The 18,514-nt window shown below is 37.2% G+C and overlaps 1 protein-coding gene across 9 annotated transcripts in view; it reads left to right on the top strand.

The window, feature by feature from the left end:
• RASAL2 (RAS protein activator like 2) overlaps window positions 1-18,514 on the top strand; it is a 355,523-nt gene that overhangs the window by 279,947 nt on the left and 57,062 nt on the right. For all 9 annotated transcript variants that reach the window (XM_035722101.1, XM_027610621.2, XM_027610626.2 and 6 more), the window contains one exon: window positions 12,263-12,372. In XM_035722101.1, coding sequence (XP_035577994.1) covers window positions 12,263-12,372 — 110 coding nt within the window. The remainder of the gene's footprint in view (window positions 1-12,262; window positions 12,373-18,514) is intronic.

Below are 18,514 nucleotides of genomic sequence, written 5' to 3'. Positions count from 1 at the left end.
TATTATCTGATGCTTTTTCAGGCTTCCATGTTAACCTCTGGGAGACTGTCCAATAGACTAATAGACCTCAATTTGGGAGAATGTTCTCTTTCTTAGTTTTGACCCATCATTTCTCATTATTTTATCCCTTAAAGCCATTTTTCTTATATTCACACTGAGTGAACTTAAGATCTGCAGTCTCTGCCAGTCATAAGAAAATCAACATACATCTCATTAGCAGGAACTGAGGTGGTCTCCAGAAGTGAATATTCCTGATACTAAACTTTTCCTCTTTAAACACAGATTTAGCTTAATTTTAATAATTTTAAGGAGTTTTTTTCCCTTGAATGTATTAGGTATTTTCACTTTCTTGAATGTATTGGACTTTTCTTAATAATTCAGGTTAATCATTAGCATTCTGCAAGTATGTATTAAGTAACCCACTGTATGCTGAGCATTGAAGAAATACAAAGATGAGCTCAATAATGTTTGCCTTCAGGAGTTAAGACTCAGTAGGGGATATAAAATAGGAGTTAAGACTCACTAGGGGATATGGCATAGGAATAGAACTAATTATTGGTCAAGACAGAGGAAAACAGTAATATAAACAAAAGAGCTTAGATAATCAGAGGGAAGAGACTATAACTCCTATTAGAGAGATCAGGAATGGCTTCCTGAGGAGTTGGCATTTGAAAGAAATAGTGTAGGGACAAATGAGTGGTCATTTGGAAAAAAAAGATATAATTAGATATGTATTTCACACCTCTCATAAACATGAACTCCAAATGGATTAAAGATCTAAATGTAAAATAAAATGAATAAATAAACCATACAAGTACTAGAAGGAAACATTGATAACCTTAATGTAGGAAAAAACTTTTGGTAATGGTTACTGAAAAGCCAGAGGCAAGAATGATTTTAAAAATTGTGTGATGGGGTAGCTGGGTGGCTCAGTCAGTTGGGCATCCAACTCTGTTTTGGTTTGGGGTTGTGGGATCGGCCCCACGCCTGGCTCATGCTCAGGGCAGAGTCTGCTCGGGATTCTCTCTCCCTCTGCCCCTCCCCTAGTGCAAGCGTGCACTCTCTGTCTCTGTAAAATAAGTAAATCTTTTTTTTTTTTAATTGCGTGGCAAAAAAACATCATACCAAAGTTAAAAGACAACAAGGTGAGAGAAAACATTCACAACATATAAAGAACTATTAAAAATTGAGGGACAAATGACCAAAACCCAGTAGAAAAACTGGGGGGGAAAAGCATGAACAGTAATTCCCAAATGCTATAAAAATTGTCCCGAACATATAAGAAGAGTGTTCAAACTCACTTATAATCAGAGAAATGCAAATTAGAACAATATTTTGATACTATTTCACCTTTTAGGCTAGCAAAAACTAGTTTGACAACAAAGTTAGTTGGTGAGATCATGGGAAACAGACACTCTCATACATTGCTGATGGGAATATAAACTAGAGCAACCCTTCTAGAGGGGATTTTGGCAAAGCTACCGATGTGCATTCTTGCTTTTAGCAGTCTACCCTGAAGGTACACATCCATCAGTATGAAAACACAGATGCACAAGGTATTCTTTGCAGGATTGTTTATAATTACAAAATACTGGGAACAACCCAAATGCCCATTCGTAAGAAAGTAATTACATAAACTATGTATGGAAGGAAAGTAGAATAATGGCCTCCAAGATGTCCACATCCTAAGACACAGAATCTGTGAATATGTTATTTTACATGGCAAAAGAGACTTTTGCAGATAGGAGTAAGGCTAAAGACCTTGAGGTGAGAAGAGTACCCTAGATTATCTAGGTGGGTTCAATTTAATCACAGGCTTTAACAACAGAACCTTTCAGAAAGGTGCAACATTACTGGCCTTGAAGGTGGAGGAAGGGGACCATAAACCAAGGAGTGTGGGTGGCCTTTGGAGGCTGGAAGAGGCACGAAACAGATTCTCTCCTAGGGCCTTCAGAAAGGAATAAAGCCCTGCAGACACCTTGGTCTTAGCCAGGTGAGACCTGTGTTGGACTTCTGACCTACAGAACTGTAAGATAATAGATTTGTACTGTTTAAGCCACCATGTTGTGACAGTCTGTTACAGTAGCAATAGAAAATGAATACGGTGGAAAAACTGGTGAAGTTAGAATTGGGTCTGTAATTTGTTGATATGCTACCCTATGTTCATTTTCTCATTTTCATAATTTTACTATGGTTATGTAGGATGTTAACGTTAGGGGAAGTTTGGTAAGAGAAAACTGTACTATTTTTCCAAATTTTCTGTAAATCTAAAATTATTTTACATAGAAAGGAAAAAACATCAGGGATTCCTTCCCTTCTCAAGTTCCGTCCACTACTGCATCTCACTAACATCTTATCATTTTAAAAAGTTGCCATCTCTCCATGGTATTTGTGAATTTCCAACCAAGCTTTTAACTTCGTGGTTCCCAAACCATATGTCCATGTAAGGACTTGTTCACACATTTTTTTAGCAGATTTATTCTTTTTTTTTTTTTAAGATTTTATTTATTTATTTGACAAAGAGAGAGAGAGCAGGAACACAAGCAGGGGGAGTGGGAGAGGGAGAAGCAGGTTTCCCGCAGAGCAGGGGGCCCGATGCGGGGCTCGATCTCCGGACCCCGGGACCATGACCTGAGCCCAAAGCAGACGCTTAACGACTAAGCCACCCAGGTGCCCCTAGCAGATTTATTCTTAATAGACCCAAACTGGAAACAACCCAAATGCCTGTCAGTTGGCAAATGGGTAAACATATTTTGGAATAGCCATATGTGGAATCAAAAGGAACGGACTGCTGATACATGCAATAACATGGATCAATTCCCAAAACAGTGTGCTAAGTGATAAAAGACTCCATTCTGCATAGTTCCATTTATATAACAGTATGCAAAAGATAAAACTGTAGGGACAAAGCAGATTAGTGGTTTCTAGGGGCTGAGGTGGGAGGAATGGATTGACTGTAAAGTGGCACAAAGAAATGTTTTGGGTGGTAGAAATCTGTCTCTTGGTTGCAGTAGTATATACGTTTGTTAAAACTCATCAAATTGCACACCTAAATATAATGAATTTTCCTTTTGTGAATTATACCTCAATAGACCTAATTTTTTTTTAAAGATACATTTAAAACAAAAGTTGAAGTAAAAGGTTTGAAAAAATTTAACAGGAAGGTAATAATCCAAAGAAATCTGATACAACAGCATTCTGTCAAATGAAAATGAATCTCTTAAGACAAAGAATATTCTTAGGGATAGAAAAGGTGTTTGCCCCCCTCCCCCGCCAACAAATCTTAAAATATCAATATGTTATAACATGCCATATTAAAATAATTTTAATAACATGTATGTATATATATTATAATATATACATATTTTACTTTTATATTTTAACATCTAATAATGTATCAATATGTTAATGTGGGTTAGATCTGATTAATGGATATGTGGTTAATGTATTAATGTATGTGCTTTCGTATGTTTTAAAGTTTTGTAATAAATGTTTACTTTGTTTAATAAAAGAGAATCATTGGGTGATTGTCAAAAATGCAGATCACTGTGCTTCACGCCCAAAGATTGTGATTCATCAGTTCTGGGCTAGAAAAACAATTGTGATTTATTATAGGACCTTCTTTTTTTCCCTTTGACGCTTTAATTTGCCAAAAAACAAAAACAAACAAAAGTCCCCAGTGGGGGGAAGTCCCCACACTAGAAGTGCTTGTTAACTGCAAAGCACTTTGCAACAATTTGTTTTGTCGTTATCCTTGTTACCTAGAGTCTCCCTTCCTATTTGGACTTCCAATAACTGGAACATAAACTAAGGAAGTAAAATTTGGTGACTGGAAAGTAGAGTTTAACGTTTCCAGTTACCCTTCCTTTTCCTTCTTCCTTGTTAATTGCCTACAACTGGATTCTAGTGAACATTTTCAGAACATCTGTAGGTTCCTAAGGTCTATTAAAAGAGTAAGGAAGGAAATAATTTGTACAGGACATCACCCTTCTCAGGTAATTGCAATCCATAATTCCATGAACTGCTAAAACACACAAATACACAGAAATGAATTTACTAATTAAAACTTAAAAAAGCCAGAGTGAGACCATTCTCACCTGGGTCCTTTCTAGTTGACAAGATAGCATTTTCTTACTGTGAGTCATGTAGTATTTTAAGGAACTGCTCTTAAAATTGCTTAAATCACCTAGATTTCCCTAATCCCTGGTGTGGCCACCGATAAGAAAGAGTCTCACACAGGATGGCCCCGGCCTTGTGTTGCACATCACCCTGCTTCTGTGTGAAAGGTGATGACATGTATCTCCGCCTCCACTTCTTCATGTCTTAAGGGACACAGGCAAGTCAGAGGCTCTCGTTAACGTCCTGGAGGCTTCTGAGAGCCGTTGCCTAGCAGCTGTTTTATTTCAGTTACCAATCAGACCCTGATAGCCAATTTCAGTCTTTGGGGGTTACTCCAGTTTGTAGGTGGTGAACAACTTTTATCCTTCTCTTACCATTGCCCAAGCTCCAGATTAAGGCAACATTTGGCTTTTCCTTTCACGGGCAGTTGCTAAATTTAAGCCTTATTTTGGCAGAGAAGAGGGAGTACCGACTAATTAAAGTAAGTCATTTTAGTTATGTCATTTGCTTTATGACAATGGAGTTGTTTAAATGATAAGTTTTCTACTATTTTTCAGAATTGTAGCTTGTAGCAACAGTATTTCCAAGGAGGCCTGGATGAGGTAGGATTTGTTTTGAGGGTTCTATTAGTGTGTTTTCAGATTAGGTTGGTGTCTGAAGTATGAAATCAGTTTATTTGTAGTCTTTTCCTTTGTTTCCACTGATGCTGTTGGATTTTAAAGTCAGCATCATTTACTCCTCACATTCACATAAGACATAGATGTCATAAAAACTTGATGTGAAAGAGAGAAGCATTTTCCTCTTGACATCCATCTCTTTCTAAATCTTATATTTGGATTTTTGTCTCATAGTGACTACAGAATCAGTTACATATAAAAGTAATTTCAGTAGGGTTTCAATTTTACTTCAGTTTAATTATATAGGGAAGAGCCCTAGTGGCAAATTTTTCTGAGTCAGATGTCACACTAGTGGGCATTTTGTCTTCTTTTTTACCCTCATATTTTCAAATTGTCATAGTGCATTTTTTTCTTTTTGGTGGTATATAATTCTGTAATAAGAAACGTATAGTAATTCAGTACAACACACATGGAGAAAATGCATTATGTTATAGTGCCTAGAGTATTTTGTTTGTTTGTTTTTACCTTTTGTAGGAATATATCTTTATTTTGTATTTTTTAATTTAAATTCAGTTAGCCAACATAGAGTACATCATTAGTTTTTGATGTAGTGTTCAGTGATTCATTAGTTGCATATAACACCCAGTGCTCTTCACATCACGTGCCCCACTTAATGTCCATCACCCAGTTACCCCATCTACCTCCCCTTCCACAACCCTCAGTTTCTTTCCCAGAGTCAAGATTCTGTCATGGTTCGTCTCCCTCTCTGACTTCTTCCCATTCAGTTTTCCCTCCCTTCCCCTGTGATCTTCTGTGCTATTTCTTATATTCCACACATGAGTGAAACCATGTGATAATTGTCTTTCTTTGATTGACTTATTTCACTTAGCATAATACCCTCCATTTCCATCCATGTTGATGTAAATGGGAAGTATTCATCCTTCCTGATGGCTGAGTAATATTCCATTGTATATATGGACCACATCTTTATCCATTCATCTGTTGAAGGACATCTCGGCTCCTTCCACAGTATTTTGAAGAGGAATGAGTATGTGCAGAACCAGTGTAGTCTAGTGGTTAAAAAGCAAGGGTTCCAGAGTCAGGCTGCCTGGGCTTGAAGTTGTACTCTGCCACTTGGCAGCCGTGTGACCGGGGAAAAGTCAAACATCATCTTTATCCCAACTGTTGGTAGGCGATCTACTATTGATAAAGAAAATGAACGGTTCACATAATGCACATTCTTACTTAAAACCATATTAAATCAGTACACATTTCTATTTTCATAGCTAAAGTTATTTCTCTCGGAAAAACAAATGCTTACTTATTTGTGACTGTTTTGGATGGTCTTGTTACTTGTTGTTGCTTTCCTTAGAAACCAGAGTAAAAGGTAAAGTCCTCACAATGGATCTGCCACTCACCCTGCTACTGGGACTAGCACTTCTACCCATTGGCTCATTTCCCACAACTCTTCCCATTGCTTTCTCCACTCCAGCCACACTGACTTCTTGCCTCTTTCTGAAACATACCAGAAGTTCTGCCTTAAAGCCTTTGCCCAACCCATTCCTGTTGCCTGGAATGCTTTCCCTTCTCATACCTGCAGGCTAACTCACCTCCTTCAAGTCTTTAGTCAGTGTAATCTTTCTCCAAAAGGCCTATCGTGACCACTTTATAGTCTCAGCTGTTTACATGGCTCTATTTTTCTATAGAAAATCTACTTGTCTTTTACTAATTTATTATGTTCTTGGTTTATGGTCTGTCTCCTTCCACTAGTATATGAAGCCTAATGAAGGCAAAGATTTGTGTTTGTTTTGTTCACCAATAGCATCTCAAGTGCCTCAAACCAATAAAAGGTGCTCGATAAATACATGAATGAATGAAACTTTTTAAGTATTTTCAGTATACTGGGTTTAAATCCTGACTCCACATCTATTAACTGTGTGACCTAAAGCAAGTTGCTGAATAGCCATTTTGTGGAGTTGCATCAATTACCCAGTATTACGTATTGGAAAGCACCTAGCCAGTGCTTCATATCCAGGAAACCTTCAGTAAATTCACTCATTCAACAAATGTTAATAGAGCACTTATGATGTATCAAGTTTCCCTATAGGCACTGGCGTGCATCACTGAACAGAAGAGCCAAAAATCCCTGCTATTTGTGGAACTTATATCTAGTTTCTTTCCCTTCCTTTGATGTGGTAGTTTCTAAGGGGGAAAATCGTGATTCTACCTCACCTATTCAGTAGTCTCTCCCCCTAGATTCACATTCAGTTAATACTTATAGGGATCCATTTTCCTTTTTTTTTTTTAAGATTTTATTTATTTACTTGAGAGAGAGAATGAGAGAGAGAGAGAGAGCACATGAGAGGGAGGAGGGTCAGAGGGACAAGCAGACTCCCCGCTGAGCAGGGATCCCGATGCGGGACTCGATCCCGGGAGTCCAGGATCATGACCTGAGCCGAAGGCAGTCACTTAACCAACTGAGCCACCCAGGCACCTTCCATTTTCCATTATTTTAAAAATACTTTTCCATTCAGTTATCTTATTCTTTGGAATGGCCCTAGGAAGAGGATTTTTTATTACTTATTTTACAGGTAAGAAATCCGAAACTTGGAAGTCGTGACTTGTCCAAGGTCATTCAATAGGAGAAATTGGAGCCAGGATTTGATGCCACAGTTTCTGACTCAGAGTTGCCTGCTCTTTCTACACTGGTACTTGCATCAAAAACACCACAATGGCTTTTTTTCATTTCACTGCCCATTTTAGTTCCCTTCTACAGACACTTATTGAACCCCTACAAATTGCCTGCTATCAGACCTGCCCTGGGAAGGCAAAGATTGTTTAATCCCTGCCCTGAGTTCAGAGTTTAGAGGGAAGGCTGTTGGCACATAAGTGGACATGCAGTGTGCTAAATGTAAGATTAGCTCTATTTGGAATACTCAGGAGCACAGAGGAGGGCCACCTACTCTAGAGTAAGGTGTAGGATGTGTTAAAAAACACTCTAAAAGAGATCATGCCTTAGCTGGGTCTGAAAGGATGACTTAGCCAGGGGCAAGGGAGGGAATATGAGCAGTGGCAGAGATGCATGGTAAATGTAGAAAAATTCAGGCTCTCAGAGTTGTTGGAGGGTAAAGCATGAAGCAGGGAATGGCCAGGAATCAGGCTAGAATATTTAGTAGCTACCAGGTGATACCATATCCTACAGGCAGAACTCTTACCAGGTCCCCTCTTTTAGGGACTGTTAGGTCAGGTATCCATCCTTGGTCCAATAAGCTATAGTCAGGGCAGAAGAATTACTTGGTGCAAAGGATAGTGATCTGTTCATAAGGAATTGCTCAGAAGGGGCAGTGGGCAAGTGGGCATGCCTTAAACTCTGAGGTTTCCTAGTGGGGGTAATGTCACTGGAAGGCTGGCTCGCTGCATAGTTGGTCCAGGACAGAGGCATAGTAGAAGCTAAGGCTAGCTTGGAGATAGTTTTCAGTGGCATCATCTGTTCAGTTATGTGGTCTTCCTGAACACGTGGGAGACCACATGGCCGAATAGACTGATGCCAGATCAGCCTTTATAGCCTAAGCTAAACAATATTCTCAGGTGAAAACCATGTTTCAGTTTTATCAAGGAGATAAAAACAGAATTTTTTTGTAGATTCTACTACCTCTGTGAAATATTACTGACCACTCTGGGCTATCTTAAACTTTCCCTTATCTATATTCCCAGAACAACTGTAATTTTACATATATATTGAGTGCTTACTAAAGTTTAGACACTATGGTAGATGTTAAGATAGATATAGCATTACACCTTCCCTCAAAAGTTTAAGGGCCCATGGGAGCAATAAGTATGCATTAGTAGGTGGACAAACCACTTTCCCAACCTTATTTTTCGCTACTTCTAATCATATACGAGCCAGACTAAGTCTGCTTAATGGATACCTATTGTGTTCTTATCTCTATGACATTTCTCAAGCTTTGGTCCATATAGTACCCTGGCTCCCTAGCAGCTCCAAATCCAAATCCTGTCTACCCACTGGGACCTACCATATTCCATTTCTTCCATATAACTTCCCCTTATTTCTCCAGATGATGTAACCTTGTCTTTTTCTGAAATCCTGAAATTAGTTCCTATATACCTCTCTAAAATAATACCGTATTATCAGTCCTAAGATGCACATTTTTTTTCACATTTTAACATCCCTGTAAGTTACTCTTTTAAGATACTCTGTCATCAACATTCTTGAAAGGATTTCAGAATGATATTCTGTGGAAAAACATGAACAACTCCAAGTCAAAAAGTAGTTCAGAAGAAAGAAGCATTAGGAATACCTTAACCAATTTATTTTGCATATATCCTTTTTTATGTGTACACTATGCTATATATGACAAAACCTGCCCAAGTAAGTCTTTTAAAAACTTCTTTAGTACAAAATAAAAATTTTAAGCGATAAAGCATTGTGTTATAGTTTAATTCGCAGCTTTTTTCTTAGTGTACATAAAATAATAGCATGACTTACCATCAGTGTTGTCCTAGATTCAAAGAAATATATTTTGTGATTAAATATGCCAGACATTAAGAACACTTATGTCCCTAATTGTGTCATATATAATTATATTTAGTTTCCAAATCCCATATTAAACTGTAAGCTCCTTGGGGGCAGAGTTTGTGTTTGCTTTATCTTTGATTCCCTTACAATACCTGGTATAGTGCTTTACAACAAATAGACATAAAACAAATATTTATTAAATAAATGGATTAGAACAAGAAAGTATTATATAGTAAGTTCTGCAAAAAGTCAAGTACTGCATGAGTGAACATCTACTAGTACATTCTCTGTTAACTGCTTAACCGTATTTTTGCTAGAAATATATTTATATATGATATTTGGGCAGGTCCTTGAGTGAAATCTCAACTTAGGTGAGTGGTTTTGGAACCAACTATAAACAGTCCAAGTAGCATTCCATAAACTTGGGTCTGGTTTGCTGACTACATTTATGAGCAAATGGTGACTCATTCTGATTGAATCATAGTAAGTAGTAAATAAAACCTTTGCCTTGGAGAACAGATGACAGTGACTTTCCCTAGCATGCTCAGATTGGACGGGAGACCAGATAAATGCCTGTCTCTAAGAAATACAGTACTTTAGGGGAGCCCAGTTGACTCAGCCGGTAAAGCATGCAACTCTTGATCTCGGAGTTGTAGGTTCAAGCCCCACGTTGGGTATAGAGATTACTTAAAAATAAAATCTTAACAAAAAGAGAGAGAAGAAAAGAAATGTACTACGGCATGGATGGAACTAGAGGGTATTCTGCTGAGCGCAATAAGTCAGAGAAAGACAAATACCGTATGATTTCACTCATATGTATAATTTAAGAAACAAAACAGCTGAACACAGGGGAAGGGAAGCAAAAATAAAATAAGATAAAAGCAGAGAGGGAGGCAAACCACAAGAGACTCTTAACTATAGGAAACAAACTGAGGGTTGCTGGAGTGGGGGTGGGGGGGATGCGGTAACTGGGTGATGGACATTAAGGAGGGCACATGATGTAATGAGCACTGGGTGTTGTATGCAACCAATGAATCACTAAATTCTACCCCTGAAACTAATAATACACTATATGTTAACTAAGTTGAACTTAAATAAAAAAATTCTAAAAACAAAACCAAAAAGAAATGTAGTACTTCAAAAAACAGTTTTTGTTTTCTTGTTTTCTTCCCTCCAGTCGCTCTCTATGCACCTATAATAAAAAACAGCCTAGGGAATTATGTCTATGTGGTACTTTCTAGGAGTCTTTACACTTATTCTTGAGCTACAGGAATAACAAGAAATAACATAAGCATTTTTTTTCCAGTCAGCTAAATAGTTTTACTTCTGATTCAAGTAAGTTTGTTTCCATTTTTCTCAAATGAAAGGAGCAGTGCATTCTGTGTGTTTGCAAAATACTTGGCATGGGGCTGTGGTAGTCCACATTACTGTTCACCAGATATTCCCAGTTTTCTTTCTGGATATACAATTGTATATCCTTTCCCTGGGGAAATCCCATGTGGTCATGTGACTTTTTGTCCAATGAAATGAGACCAGAAGTGACATAAAGGTTTAAGAACTAGTACATAACTTGCCACATTTCCTTTCTCTTCTGAAGCAACTTTAGATGCGCAGAGGAGGAGCCTCATTTAGCCTAAGTCCCTAAGTGAGAGTAGCACAGAGCCAAGCCCCCATCTCCCTTAGTTGATTGGCTCATAGATAAATGTGGAACATGTTTTGTGCTACTAAGATACTGAGATGATTAGATAAACATAACCCAGTGTATCTTGATTAGTCTTCACCCAAAACAGTGGGCTTTGGTGATAACTAAAAGAATATAGAAGATTTGACGTGCTGATCTTGACCCAGTATTTCTTTTTCTTCCTTATGGAAATGTTTATTGAATATAGCTTTTATAAGATAATATTCATCTCAAGGTGATTAGAAAGAGTAATTTTCCCAGCATCAAAATACTTTTCTTTGAATTAGAGTTTTTTCTCAAGACATTTTGATATGCTTCCATAAGATGTCCTTTCATCTGCCAACAATAGAATTGTTACTTGAAAGCAGTGACTGTCATCATTCATGCGCACATTTATTCCATTATTCAACACACTTTTATTGGATGCTCATTGTTTACCAGGTGCTAAGACTAGGAAATGTTTAAGGAGCTCTAGATAGTTTAATGGAAGTGGTAGGAGGCAAGCAAGGGCCAAAAACTATAAACTACTTTGTTCTTCTGAAGTCTAGATGTTTCAATAGTTTTCATAAATGATACCTATTTCAAGATAGTTTAGCTACATTAAAACTTAAGTTTACAAATAACATATCCACAGTGATATAGACCAAATTTTAATGCTTTTGAGACTACCAACACATTACCTTATACTAATTACATAATTCTTTTTTGTTCGAGGAATTTTTATAGGGGTGTTGTAGGGTTTTTTCTGTTTTTATTTTTGAGTTTTGGTGGTTTTTTGTGGGGGGGAGCTCTTATAATAAAGCTTCTCTTCTCACAGTATAGTCTTTAAAATTCCTCTAATGCACTAAGTACCTTTTCACCTCAGGACCCTTGCACATGCTATTCTCATTTCCTTTTCTCCCTTAATTTAGTTCAGGAAACTACCTACTGGATGCCCTTTTCTATCGAAACTTCTTCATAGAAAGGAATATGTTTTTCTGTTACATTGTTGTGTTTTTAAAACTCTATTATCAGAGTTAGAAGTTTCTCTACCATAGCTGGTATAGAAAATGTTTAAGAAATAAGTTAAGTGTTATCAAAAAGTTGAATTATCCCAGTTATCCTAGAAGAAAAAAAATTTTTCATCACATTACCAGGTGGCTTCAAGCAACTATTATTTATAAATTAAAAAATTAAAAGCTGGATTCTTGTTTTGGTCTTCATTATCAAAATCTTAATATCTTTTCCAGAGGTGGTGCAGAGGAGTAAGGAGACAGCAAAGTGCTCTTTTGGTTTTCTCTTCCATCACCTTCTGCCTTTTCATTCTAGGGGTTCTTCAGCAAGCGCCTGAAAGGCTCCATCAAGAGGACCAAAAGCCAATCAAAACTTGACAGAAACACTAGTTTTCGGCTTCCATCCCTTCGTAACACAGATGACAGGTAGGAGTAAACTTGCTTAAAACAGGGAAAGCAGTTTTGTTGTTTGTTTTTGTTTTTGTTTTTGTTTTAAACAGGGAAAGCAGTTCTACAGTGGGTTTTGATAAGGCATTTTTGGTCATCTCTGACTTCGCATCAATGACAATGGAAAGATCCAATACTAAATTCACTTTTTTTTTTTTTGTCTTGTTCATATTGAGGCAAGGTACAAAGTGTTGGCTCAAATGCCCAGGCAGTTTAAGAATCTTACAATACTGGTAGGTAAGAACTAATTTAAGTGCTGTTTCTATAGAATCAAATCCTAGTGGTCAGAGATGTCTTTCTTTTGTAGAATGACTGTAGGATGATGATGACAATAGCAAACATGTCTTGAGCACTGCACTAGATGCTTTATATACATTATCTTGTTTAATCTTCATAGTAACCCTATAAGATAAATATTATTATCGCCATTTGTAAATGAAGAATCCGAGGCACAGAGAGATTAAATAATCTTGCCCAAGGTCATACAGCTTAGTAAATAGCAAAAATGGTATTTGAACTTGAGCAATTTTAAGTCCATGCTGTTCACTGCTCCATTGTTCTTTGTGTACAGCATATGGAATCAGTTGTATTGGTTTGCAGTCACATCTAGAAAACATGTATGAAAGGAAGATTTTGATTATTAGGACTATCAGCTTGAGTAACCCTCAAATGTGTAGCTCATTAAGGATAACAACCTTGTAAAATCATTGAATGTTTTTAGAACACATTTTTAATACTTCGTATCTCCATATTGTTCAAAATTTAGGAAATGGTACTTGCTGTATTATGACACATTACTAACATTTACTGAGTGCTTACTGTTTGCCAAGCATTTTTAATGTAGTCTCTCATGTGCTGCAACCCTAGATATGGTTATTACTCTCATTTTACAGATGAGGAACTAAGACAAAAGAAATTGAAAAACTTGCCCAAGGTCACACAGCTAGTGGGTGGTAGACCTTGGATTTGAAGTTCTGTCTGCCCTTCATATTTGATACTCTTATTTATACTGGATTTTTTTTTCTTTTAGTAAGTCCATTATTTTCAGCTATCTACATAACAAGCAAATATAGATTACAGCCTCTGTAATGGCACATTATAGATTTGCCAGGCAGAGAATTCCTCTCCTTTTTTAATGGATGAAATAACTTGTCCTCCATACTTAGTTGATGAGACAGTATACTGCTTTATCAGCGATTCTTATCCCTGAACCACTTTAGAGGTGCTCTGTGAAATTTGCAAGTCTGTCCAATTTGCCATGTAGTTGTGTTGTTAATTATCTCTTTTATACCTCTTTGTTTTAAAGTAATCATTAAAAAGCTGATTGTTTTTCTAAGAATTAAAAACATTTTAAAGTCTCAAAAAAATGCAATGACAAATTTTTTCAAAATACTGGTTTTTAAGAACAAGAACATTGCACAATCTCTGAAACACTCCCAGTTCAGTAGCCACTTTCTTAAACTCTGCAGCATCGTTGTGTATGTTTGGGTGACAAGGAAATAGTTTTTATAGGAGTACTTTATTTTTTAAACTTGTACTAAATATCACTTTCATAATTTCAGATTACTCCCTCCTCTTCCATTTTGCTTTAGGTAGCCTAAAGGAATGCTTAGATTGAATTACCACTAGATCGTATTCTCCTAGAGTCTCCTATATTGCTATTATATAGCTAGTGCACTTTTATTTAGCTTTTCCAATGACCTAAATTCATTATGTGTGCTTTCCATGCAGTTCTGCTTCAATCAATAGTATCTTTGTATCTCAAATACAGCATAATAAGAAGGTGCCAGTAAATCTCAAATATTTATATTTTTCAAATCCATTTGAATTATAGAAGTTTCTTATATAGAAAGTTTTCAAAAGCTTTGTTCTTCCCATAAAGGGATATACTCACTAGAGTTTGAATATATAATGTTTTTTTTTTAAATAGGCTCTCTTGCCTTCAGATCATCTGAAGATGCATATAAATAGAACTAAGGTACAAGATATTAGTCAACTGAGTTCTTTGAATCAGTATCCTTATAGGTGAGACCAAAGATTTTTTTCAAAGACTGTGGTTTTCTTGGGTTATATGCATTGATTGCCCAAGTCAGGCCATTTCTTCCAAAATGGTATATAGTGTCTAAATCTCAGTAGCAAAACATTTCTGTTCTTATATCAAATCCGTAGAAACTCTAGGCAGACCTAGTAAGCAACCCTTTTTTTCGGTTTTTAAATTATACAGTAAAATACATATGTCTTTGTTTTAAAAAGTTTCAGTACAAGGGCACCTGGGTGGCTCAGATGGAGCCCAGCGCTGGACTCAGCACTCAGCAGGGAGTCTGCTTGAAATTCTCTCTCTCTCTCTCTCTTCTGTCCCTCTGCCACTCCCCTGCTTGTGTGTGTGCACAGGCTTGTGTGCACTATCACTGTCTCTCAAAAACAAATAAAATCTTTAAAAAAAATAAGTTTCAGTACATAAGTACAGATCAAAAAGCTGAAGTCCCCGTTCACCGTGCCCATCTTTCCATATACATAACCTCATTAGCAGTTTGTATATTTTCACACCTCTTTAAAAATCCATACATAAATGCACACATATATATGTTTTGCTTATTTTCATATAAGTAAAATCATATTACACATATTACTGTGTGATTTACTTTTTAATACAAATATTTTGGACAACTTTTATGTCAGTATATGTAAATCTCCATTGTTTTAACAGCTGCCTTCTTGGTATGCTACAGTTTTTTGTAACATATTCCATTTCTGTGATGGATATTTTAATTGTTTGCCCCTTTGGGGTACAAACTAGAGATGTAGTGGACATTTCTGAACATATACCTTTTTTGTCCTTATGTGATTAAGTCAGATTTGTGAAGTAAAACTATGCGCATTATCAAATTATCCTTCAAAAAAGCTGTAGTAATTACCATTTCCACCAACAGAGTAGGATTATTTTTATCTTCTGGAGCCAGACAAGAGGCTTGAACTCACAACCCTGAAATCAAGACCTGAGCTAAGGTCAAGAGTAGGAGGCTTAACCAACTGAGCCACCCAGGCACCCCATGGATTACTTTTATCTTTTAAATAACATTTTACATTGTATCAATATGATGGAATAAATACTAATAATAAACATCTATATAGTATTTACTATGTGCCAGACACTGTTCTAAACATTTTATATAAACTAATTCTAATCATTACAACAAATCCTATGGGGTAGTTACTGTATTGACCTCATTTTGAGGATGAGGAAACGGAGACACAGAGAAATAAATAAATTGTACAAGGTTAGAAAATGGCAGACCTGTGGTTCAAATCCAAGAAGTCTGGCTCTAGAATCTACATTCTTAAACTTTATGCTATATTGCCTCTCAAAAAAAGATGCAGGGAGATGCATTTTTTTGTTTTGTGGTTCCCTAATGTCTAATAAGTTGAACATCTTTTTACTTCTTCTATGACTTATTTATTGCTTTGCCCATTTTTCTATTGAGCTGTTTTGTCCTTTTTTTCCTGATTTGGAGTAGTGCTTTATTATTACTAGGGATTGTAAGCCACTATTATGCATGTTGCTAAAATTTTCTCCCAATCTGTTTCTTGTCTTTTAAAAATCATGTCTCTAGGGGCGCCTGGGTGGCTCAGTCACTTAAGCATCCAACTCTTGATTTAGGCTCAGGTCATAATCTCTGGGTCATGAGATCAAGCCCCATGTCGGGCTACACGCGCAGTGGGGAGTCTCCTTGTCCCTCTCCCTCTGCTCCTTCCACCTGCACGTGCGTGCACACGCACACGCACACACGCACACACACACTCTCTATCTTTCTCTCATAAATAAATAATAAAAAATTAAAATCGTGTCAGTAAATTATATAGAAGTGTTAGATTTTCATTTGGTCTAATATGCCAATCTTTTTCTTTGTGACCTACCTCAACAAATTTGACCAGAACACAAAAGAGTTCAGAGATCTGTTTCTCATTACAGTTCTCATTATGATCCTGTGCAAATCACTTCATCTCTCCCCACTTCAAGACGAAGAGAGATTCTATCTTGAAGTATCAGAGAATAATGCAGTAGTGATCATGATAGGAATTCTTAAAGGTTTTCGATAACCACAAAACTTATCTGCACTCATAGCATTTTAAAAAGGTAAAATTTTCTCATGAGGTCTGAGTTACTACTTTAAGATGACTGAGACACAGTTTTAAATGAGTTTTACTAAATATGATCAGTAAGCTTTTCTGTGCAAAATACAGTAGGGTATTTTAACATGCAGACTTGACTGATCAGAAAGACCCTCGCAGCTCCAGGTTTGTCTAGCCAGTGATCTACTGGTCATAAACTCTGCTATAAGACTGTGGTAGAATTTGGATACCCGTGTTGCTTTTTGGGTCCATTTATAGTAATCCTTAAACTCAGAATTTCCTTTATGAAATTGTGGGGCACAGGCATAAGAAGTAAAGCTTTTGCCAATTAATATTTCTAGAAACCAAATTTCTTGATATACAGTAACATATGTGTGATGGTTAGGTACACTCCAGAAACCTATGTGCTACAAAGGAATGTAGAGAACTAAAGACATGGCCCCCGACCTCAGGAGAGTCCAGTAAAAGAAGTCAGTGTCCAGGAGAAGATGGCACAGGTGGGCCGAGATGACTTCCTGCTGGATAGTCAGGAAACAGCCTTACAGGGCAGTGGCCCATGAGTAGAACAGGTGTCATTTGAACTTAGAAACAGATACAGGGAGAGAGCTTTTCTCAGAATACAAATAATGAGCAAAAACAGATTATAGGAAATGATGGAGCTTAAAGAGAAATTCTGAATAGTTCATGGTATATAAAGCAGAAAGATAGGAAATAAGATTGGAAAGGTAAAATTCAGTTTTGAAGTTGGTAGGTAAAAAGCTTCTGCTTTTTTTGTCTTAAAAGTTACTCAGTATAAGAAACAGAAATATGAACTCCATCTTTGATGAAACGAGGAGAAAGCTGAATGATAGATTACTTAAAATTAGGGGACAATCAGACTAGTTGCCTACAGAATGAAATTCTGAGAAGTATATCACTTAGATTTCACATTGGCTGGTAGTTAACAGATAACTCCAAATAGTAATGGCTTAAACAAGTAAAATTATTTCTTCCTCACCTAAAAGAAATCTGAAGGTGGGTAGTCCAGGGCTAAGGGACCAAGGCTCTTTGTGAGCTTTTTCCTCTCCCATCCTTAGGGTCTTAAGGATCTCTTTATGGATACAGTGTAGCTACTAAAGCTTCAGCCATAGCACCCATGTTTCAGGTATCATAAAAGGGCACCTGTCTTCCAGCTAAGTGTTTTCCCTTTAAAGCCATTTCCCTGAAACTCCATCCAGTGACTTCTGTTGTGTCTCATTACCATCTCTTTCTGCAAGAGAGGCTGGAAAATGTTATACCTGGGTACATCATTTCCCCCCAGTAATGCCAGAGTCTGTTATTAAGGAAGGAGGGAGGGATGGACATTTGAAAGAAAACTAACAGTCTGTAACAAAAGAATGAGGTTGATTTACCCAGCCATCTCCAGAATTCTGCAATGATTCAGCTCCCACCCAGCTCTAGAAGGCCAGCAATCAGGCTTACATTTATCACATAGCAAATTTGAGAAACCGAACCAACCCAGATAAAAAGACCTACAGACAGCAACATTTGTGTTTGCCTCTTACAATCCTCTATGGTAATCCCACTCCTAAGTATATCCAAGAGAAATGAAAACATATGTCACCGCAAAAACTTGTACATGAGTATTCATAGCAACATTATTCCTAATAGCCAAAAAGTGGTTATGATCCAAATGTCCATCAGCTGATCAGTGGATATACAAAACATGATATATCTGGGCCCCTGGGTGGCTCAGTTGGTTAGGCGACTGCCTTCGGCTCAGGTCATGATCCTGGATTCCCGGGATCAAGTCCCGCGTCGGGCTCCCTGCTCAGCAGGGGGTCTGGTTCTCCCTCTGACCCTCTTCCCTCTCGTGCTCTCTGTCTCTCATTCTCTCTCTCTCAAATAAATAAATAAAATAAAATAAAACATGATATAGCCATACAACACATTACAGTTGACCCTTGAACTCAACACAGGGGTTAAGTGTGCTGACCATCCCCTCCCATCC

This window comes from Zalophus californianus, chromosome 10 (genome assembly GCF_009762305.2).
Source record: "Zalophus californianus isolate mZalCal1 chromosome 10, mZalCal1.pri.v2, whole genome shotgun sequence".
Lineage (NCBI taxonomy): Eukaryota > Metazoa > Chordata > Mammalia > Carnivora > Otariidae > Zalophus > Zalophus californianus.
This window is presented reverse-complemented; position numbering and strand designations above follow the sequence as displayed.